The sequence below is a fragment of the Juglans microcarpa x Juglans regia genome, chromosome 5S, assembly GCF_004785595.1.
Source record: "Juglans microcarpa x Juglans regia isolate MS1-56 chromosome 5S, Jm3101_v1.0, whole genome shotgun sequence".
NCBI classification, from domain to species: Eukaryota; Viridiplantae; Streptophyta; class Magnoliopsida; order Fagales; family Juglandaceae; genus Juglans; species Juglans microcarpa x Juglans regia.
The window spans coordinates 2,560,142-2,568,101 of record NC_054603.1 but is presented as its reverse complement, the minus strand read 5'-3'; the positions used below and the strand labels follow the sequence as shown (position 1 = coordinate 2,568,101).

Genomic DNA, 7,960 nt, shown 5'->3' with positions numbered 1-7,960 from the left:
ACTTGTTCAACGTTTTCGCCGTATTTTAGATAGAAATACTTGGACGGGAGTAGCGTGGTAGTTCGGGCAACCAGCCTTGGAATGATGACCTGTAACTACCATTTTCAACAGTTTTACAATTATCATTATCAATCATTCGTCACACAGCGCAATAATTTAAAAGGCCTCAACATTATTTCTCTCACCAATAAAGACACCACACCAATATGGGACAGTAACGTTGGATATCTATCGACCAAGTAAAAACCCCGACATCCTTAATTCACTACGTATCCCTGACTAGCGAAAGTTGTCATGGCAGCAACAGCATAAAAGGTTTAAACTAGCGAAACTAGCTAATGGGTGAAGTAGTTTCCATTTTCTTGTCGAAAATTAATTACTTCATTCGTTTTTTCCCATTTGGAAACCAAACTCAAACCCCAAGGAAAATGGGTGAAGTCATAATCAGATAGAAGATAGCTCACACCCATACAGTTCTCAGCATCATTTAAATCGTTAAGACAATTGCAGGGTGTCTGCCAGCAAAAGAAAAATTTGTACACAATCAATTCACAGTACACAATTCGAGTGAGGTAGTTACTTCCGCCTTGAACTCTTGGAGGGCCTACGGCTTTCAAGTCTTTTCTGCACAGCCTCGAATTCTTCTTCCGTGGGTTCTGAAACAGCATTACTACTCCCACCATATTTAGACACCAGAGATGAGAACATGGAATCAAAGCGGTCTTTTCTCTCACTTCCACGACGAGATATTAGGGCGTATAAGTCCGCCCCTGACTCTTTATTTGATCTGTAAAACGGTTTGAGCACATCAAACTTCTTATGTCATCCTAGTTCTGGTCGAAGTCTTTTGAGAAAAATGGCAAAATATTCCAGCAGTAGAATACTTACTTCCCCCTCCTCAGAGGACTGGTAGGTGGTTTCATCTTAGACACTTGCTTCCTCCATTTCTGATAGGTTTTAGTAGCTTTCAGTTCTCCTACACATGCCAGAAGTTAGCCTCACTGAAAATGATCAAGCATGCCATAAAAGTATAAAGGTACACTGCATTTGATCTTGATACTGATCAATAATTCATGGGCAATATTGGTCAGAATAATGCTAGATACAATTTTAAGATATGCATGTCACACGCACTCCATTTGAAAAAAAAGTAGAGTTCACCATAAAAAAAAATAATTTGTTCATGTAAGTTCCAAATCTATCCACTTTTTTCAAAGAGAGTGCACTAGACTTATACACCCTATAACTGCAAATATCATTTCTCTATTGGCTAACCTACTATTGTACAGTAGATATGTGTAGCTAACAATCAACTATTGAGCATGAATCATTAATTTTCAACTTGCAAAGCAGGACTGAGCTCAGATCCCAAATTCCGACCTCCTACAAAGTGTAGAACAGACGATTTCCTAACAAACCCTACCTCAGAAAAAGAAAAGCAACTGGAAATTCTTACCTGCAGCTATAGCCTCATCAAGAATGTCCTTATAACGGTGTGAATCAAGCTTAGGATCTGAACAAAGCATTGAACAGAAGAGTCTGTAGAGGAAAGAACTTTAGACACCAAACTGGCAAATCTTCATTAAAGATGCTAAAACATTGATCTTGTACCTGTTCATGTTACCCTTGCATTCCTCATACAGATTAATTAAATCTTTCTTCTCTGAGTCAGATCCCCTATAGTTTGCTTCAAACTCTTCAATATCTGCCTCAGTGACCTGCAGTTATGCATCTAACGGCTTAAAATACTATCAAATTAATGAAAGCCATCTGACAAAAGTAAAGATCCAGATAACATTGACGTAACCTTTTTGTACATTGTTCTGAAAAACTCATGCAGATTTTGAACAACTTCCCCAGCAAGGTCCTGACCATCAAAAAGAACAAATGAGTCACGCTGATGAAAAAAGATCTTGGGATTGACTTGAAAGCTAAAACCATTCATTTTGTTTTACAAAACAAATCAAAAAGATAATGTTTAAAGCTCATGGAAATCAGGATAAGAGTTTTTGTGTTTCATTAACTTAATCTTAAGGAATGTCATTACTTACACAATTCTGTCATTTTCCAACGGTATTGTGTCCACAGTTTGTTGTAATGAACAACAATATTTAATGAATTATAAAGTAGTAATTTATGATTTCCAAAATCTGAAGCAAGTAGAATAGTCATATCCCATGGGTATTCAAGAGCCCTTGATTAGATTAACTTAAACTAAAAAAGTAAACATTTAGATGGTCACTCACGGCATCATCAACACATCCAGTCTGATCATAGAGTGCTCTTTTCTCCTCATCCCCAAGAATTGATATCACTTTTTGCAACTGCTGAAACTTCTCTTTAGCCTCCTATAAGAAGTAAAATAAGAGGTTAGAAATACAGATTTCTTCAAGTTGAAAAAAATTGTTACCTAGTAAAATCCCCTGTTACCTCATCACCATGATTTTTATCAGGATGGAGTCTCAATGCCAACTTATAGTACGCTTTCTTTATCTCCTGCTGAGATGCTGTCTTCTCCACACCAAGAACCTACAAACAGCAGGTCATAATTTGATATAAATTGCTCCACTTCACACTGATATAAATCTTAAACAACAGAGAACAAGACCAAGAAGGCGGGGAACAAAAACTCAAACACAGCTACAGAGAACTCAAAACATGAGGCCATCCATGAGCCTAACTGCACCAGGGCATGCAAAAAACAGAATGTTCAGAGCAATCCTAAGTTACTTGGTCAGAGCAGGACAAAAATGCAAAGGCTCATCCGACGAACCAGCCATGAAGCCAGAAAAGTCTGTTTAAGCAGATCAATGTACTTCAAACAGTATTTAAGCATCACTCAAGTGATACAAATTGAATATGGCAATCCCAACCAAAGAATATTGGAATTGTTGATGAAGGAGACAGGCCAAATCAGGGAGAAAAAATAATATTGCATGACCCAGACACTGGCAGAGTCAGCATTTTACTGCAGGAGGGCAAAAAAAGAAAGTCCTCGATGGTTTGGAAGAATCTTTTAAGGCCCTGTTTGGATACAAAACCAATCTCAACTCATCTAATCTAATCATTACAACTTTTCCAAATTTCTAAATAAAATATAATAAACAATTCAACTTTTTTAAATTTCAAAACAATAATAATAATAACAAATAATATTATAATAATATTTTATTCAACTTTTAATTTTCATCTCAATTCATCTCATTTTAACTCACTATCTAAACCGCACCTAAATCATTGGTAGACGAATTAGGAGAGAGCTCACAAGCAATTGGCAAGACCGGATAATCTATTGCCTCTCAGTCTTATGATTTCTACTGCATAAAAAGTCGGAGCAATAATCTTGAAATAGATGCTCTTATACAGAAATGTATAATGCATATCCACGGCCTTACTTCTTTCTTTGGTAAGTGATATATGATACGTTTGCATTGCCAGTAATCCAAAAATACTTCTAAGTATACATCATGAAGATATCCAAACACGTTTTCATTTAAGTCCAAGGCCAAAATGCAAAGCAATCAGCAGGCCATGCCTTGGTTTTGTTAATCCCAGAAAAGGCAGTTCTGGTCCAAAGTTCTTTCCAAGCTATCAATCTAGGCACCTAGAGTACTAGACCAACATAACCCTCACTTCTACTATGAGTCACTCCTTGAAGCATTGCATATATAGATTTTTGACCGCACGGTGAGATGCCCTTACGGATGGAGGGACACTAACTATTCTCCATGAACCCAATAAACCTTCCAATTGAATAGTGTTACGCATTCAGGTAAGAAAATCGTTGAACAACAGCAGAGAACAATACAAACATCACCAAAAACATTTATAGGAAGCGCAATAGAGCAACACCCAGAAAACCTAAATTCCCGTCTAGGGCAAAACAACTCGGAAAATACAGTTCTTCAGCAAATATATTTTTGAAATTGAGCAGAATCTCGGGGTACCTCGTAAAGGCTCTTGTCGTGAGTTGACGGCCGATTGAGATTTTCTTGGTGAGCTTGTCCATCTTCTAGGACTTCTTCTTCTTCTTCTTCTTCTTCCTCCTTGAAAACCCTAGATTTCTTCCTCTTCGCCATCGAAGACTACAGAAATACGAAAGTAGGAACTTATTTGTGCGTGGAAGTGCAAAACGAGGCCAGGAGAGGGTTTGGCATTTAAAGGTCCGATTTCGTGTGTGGTATTTTCATGTCTTGGCCACCCCCGATTTGTTCCCGCCTTCCTTTGACCCTCTTCCCGCCGTGAACATCTCTTTTGGATTTTGTCCTACATCAATTTATTTTTATTACAAAACAGAGTTAACTAATCATATAAAACTATATTAATTTATAAAATTATTTTTCTAAATTTACTTTTACGAAATAAAAATATTACTAACATAAAGAGATCACATACACTGATGTGACACACTGTGGCACGAGAGGACCACATTTCCTCCCCACTTTTTTTTTTTCCTCCTCATGTGCGAGTCCCCTCCCCTCTTCCCCCTTTCCCAAGCACCGGCATATTCTGCCAACCTTGAGGTGGTCCCCGACCACCATGGCGACGACGGAAGAGTAGAGATAGAGAGGAAAAGGGGGAAGAGGGGAGGGGACTCGCACGGGAGAGGCACTGTCGTGAATGGGACGATGCCACTTGGATCGCTGGAGGCTTCTGCCGACCTTGAGATGGTCCCCAACCACCATGGCGGCGACGGGAATGGTGGAAATGGGCTGAGACAAAGGGAAAGGGAGAGGAGGGAGGGGAGGGGAGGTGCACGGGAAGGGAGGAAAAAAGAAAAAAGTGGGGAGACGTGACACACTGTGAATATGTCACATCAGTATGTGGGATCTCTTTATGAAATTATTTTCCAGAGTAGCCTGTTAATATGTATGCGTGACAAATTCTAACACTTTGAAATATTGTTTTTCATCTTTAATTCTATTAATTTCACTATTATTTATTATTATTATTAACAAACCACTAAAATTAACATTCTTATTATATAAGCACATATCATTAATAACGACAAAATTTGAGATAATGATGAACATTGTTCATCTTAAAGATTGCATTCTTGTTTCGCAGTCATTTTATTATTTTGAGTGTTACTATTTATTAGTGATTAGTTTTTTTTAAGTAAAGTTATCCAATAATTGATGCACAACATTTTAATGAGATGTTAGTAAGATATAATGTAGTATGATGTATAACTCTCTTATTTTAGAAATAGGAATTGTATCCTAAATTTTATTTATTTTGTTACTTTTGATGCAGGAATATTATTTTAAAAAAAAATTTAAGCGAGTTTTTAGATACAGAGAGACAAAAAATTCTTAAAAATTCTCATAATTCCTTTCTAAACATCATAAATACAAAATATTTTTAAATTTTTAATTTTCAAACTTTTCATTTAATCATTACGTAATCATTATCTAAACATAAAAATAATACAACTTTTATAAATTTTAAAATTAAACATAAAAATTAATACAACTTTTTTATACTTCAAAACAAAAATAATAATAAAAATATAAACATTTCGTTACTGTTTAGATAAAATATCACATAATTCTAAAATTCAGTAAAATATTTGAACTCAAACCATTTATGTGGCGCCCTCGACTCCCACGTGCTATTTTTATGGAGTTCGTGACACCGGGATGATAACCACACGGATCACGCACCCCAACTCGAAAACAACTCGGAAAATACAGTTCTTCAGCAAATATATTTTTGAAATTGAGCAGAATCTCGGGGTACCTCGTAAAGGCTCTTGTCGTGAGTTGACAGCCGATTGAGATTTTCTTGGTGAGCTTGTCCATCTTCTAGGACTTCTTCTTCTTCTTCCTCCTTGAAAACCCTAGATTTCTTCCTCTTCGCCATCGAAGACTACAGAAATACGAAAGTAGGAACTTATTTGTGCGTGGAAGTGCAAAACGAGGCCAGGAGAGGGTTTGGCATTTAAAGGTCCGATTTCGTGTGTGGTATTTTCATGTCTTGGCCACCCCCGATTTGTTCCCGCCTTCCTTTAACCCTCTTCCCGCCGTGAACATCTCTTTTGGATTTTGTCCTGCATCAATTTATTTTTATTACAAAACAGAGTTAACAAATCATATAAAACTATATTAATTTATAAAATTATTTTTCTAAATTTACTTTTACCAAAAAAAAAAAACATTATTAACACAAAAAGATCACACATACTGATGTGACACACTGTGGCACGAGAGGATCACATTTCCTCCCCCCTTTTTTTTCTTATTTTTTCTCCTCTCCCGTGCGAGTCTCCTCCCCTCTTCCCCCTTTCCCAAGCACCGGTAGATTCTGCCGACCTTGAAGTGGTCCCCGACCACCATGGCGACGACGGAAGGGTAGAGATAGAGAGGGAAAGGGGGAAGAGGGGAGGGGACTCGCACGAAAGAGGCGCTGTCGTGAATGGGACGGTGCCACTTGGATCACTGGCGGCTTCTGCCAACCTTGAGATGGTCCCCAACCACCATAACGGCGACGGGAATGGTGGAGATGGGTTGAGACAAAGGGAAAGGGGGAGGAGGGAGGAGAGGGGAGACGTACGGGAAGGGGAAAAAAAAGAAAAAGGTGGGGAGATGTAGCACACTGTGAGTATACCACATCAGTGTGTGGGATCCCTTTATAAAATTTATTTCCAGAGTAGCCTGTTAATATGTATGCGTGACAAATCCTAACACTTTGAAATATTGTTTTTCATCTTTAATTTTATTAATTTCATTACTATTTATTATTATTATTAACAACCACTAAAATTAACATTCTTATTATATAAGCACATATCATTAATAAAGACAAAATTTGAGATAATGATGAACATTGTTCATCTTAAAGATTGCATTTTTGTTTCGCAGTCATTTTATTATTTTGAGTGTTACTATTTATTAGTGATTAGTTTTTTTTAAGTAAAGTTATCCAATAATTGATGCACAACATTTTAATGAGATGTTAGTAAGATATAATGTAGTATGAAGTATAACTCTCTTATTTTAGAAATAGGAATTGTATCCTAAATTTTATTTATTTTGTTACTTTTGATGCAGGAATATTATTCAAAAAAAAAAATTCTTAAGCGAGATTTTAGACACAGAGAGACAACAAATTTTCAAAAATTCTCATAATTCCTTTCTAAACATCATAAATACAAAATATTTTTTAATTTTTAATTTTCAAACTTTTCATTTAATTATTACGTAATCATTATTCAAACATAAAAATAATATAACTTTTATAAATTTCAAAATAAAACATAAAAATTAATATAACTTTTTTAAACTTCAATACAAAAATAATAATAATAATATAAACATTTTGTTACTGTTTAGATAAAATATCACATAATTCTAAAACTCAGTAAAATATCTGAACTCAAACCATTTCGTTACCATTATAGTCAAACTCCAAATGTCCAAACCAATCATAAAGTTACAAAAATTGCAAAAACATGTTTTTTATGAGAAAAGATTAACTAAGACGATCATCTATACAAGTATTTAATCTGAACTATTTAAAATCTATACAAACATTATAATAATGAAACAAATCTAAACGAAACAGGTTACTTGATTCTAAAAGATGGCAGATCAGATTTATCAAGGAAGAATACACTATAAACATGCTTTAGGAATTGAGAAATTGATTAATTATATCCGGCTGATCAGAAGTTTACAATATTGAGTATAACTAATAACTATAACATAAATTATATTTAAGGGTCAGCACGTGTACATTGAAATAAATTATTAAAAAATATTTGGAAGACAAATAAATAAAAAACTACAATTCACACTAGTGATAAATAGTATTTATATTTTCCAAACAAAGTGGTTATACAAGGTTTAAAGTAGTCTGTTGAAAAATATAAATGATATTTGCAGTCGTGAAGTGCGTAAATATCGATCAATCTTTTTATAAAAAGTGAATAAATACAGAATCTACATAAAAAATTAAC

At 35.2% G+C, this 7,960-nt stretch overlaps 1 protein-coding gene across 2 annotated transcripts; it reads right to left on the bottom strand.

Moving 5' to 3' along the window:
* Positions 1–367: 367 nt before the first annotated feature.
* Positions 368–6,056, bottom strand: LOC121268374 (chaperone protein dnaJ 6-like). 2 transcript variants are annotated; one of them, XM_041172619.1, is made up of 8 exons: positions 5,743–6,056; positions 2,431–2,529; positions 2,247–2,348; positions 1,808–1,867; positions 1,612–1,718; positions 1,457–1,539; positions 889–976; positions 368–787 (listed from the first exon to the last, which is right to left on the bottom strand). In XM_041172619.1, the coding sequence occupies exons 1-8, from the start codon at positions 5,863–5,865 to the stop codon at positions 577–579; spliced, it is 873 nt and encodes a 290-aa protein (XP_041028553.1). In that variant the 5' UTR covers positions 5,866–6,056; the 3' UTR covers positions 368–576. The 2 variants fall into 2 exon arrangements, with proteins under 2 accessions (XP_041028553.1, XP_041028552.1); XM_041172618.1 differs by lacking the exon at positions 5,743–6,056 and adding an exon at positions 3,948–4,281.
* Between the last annotated feature and the right edge of the window lie 1,904 nt (positions 6,057–7,960).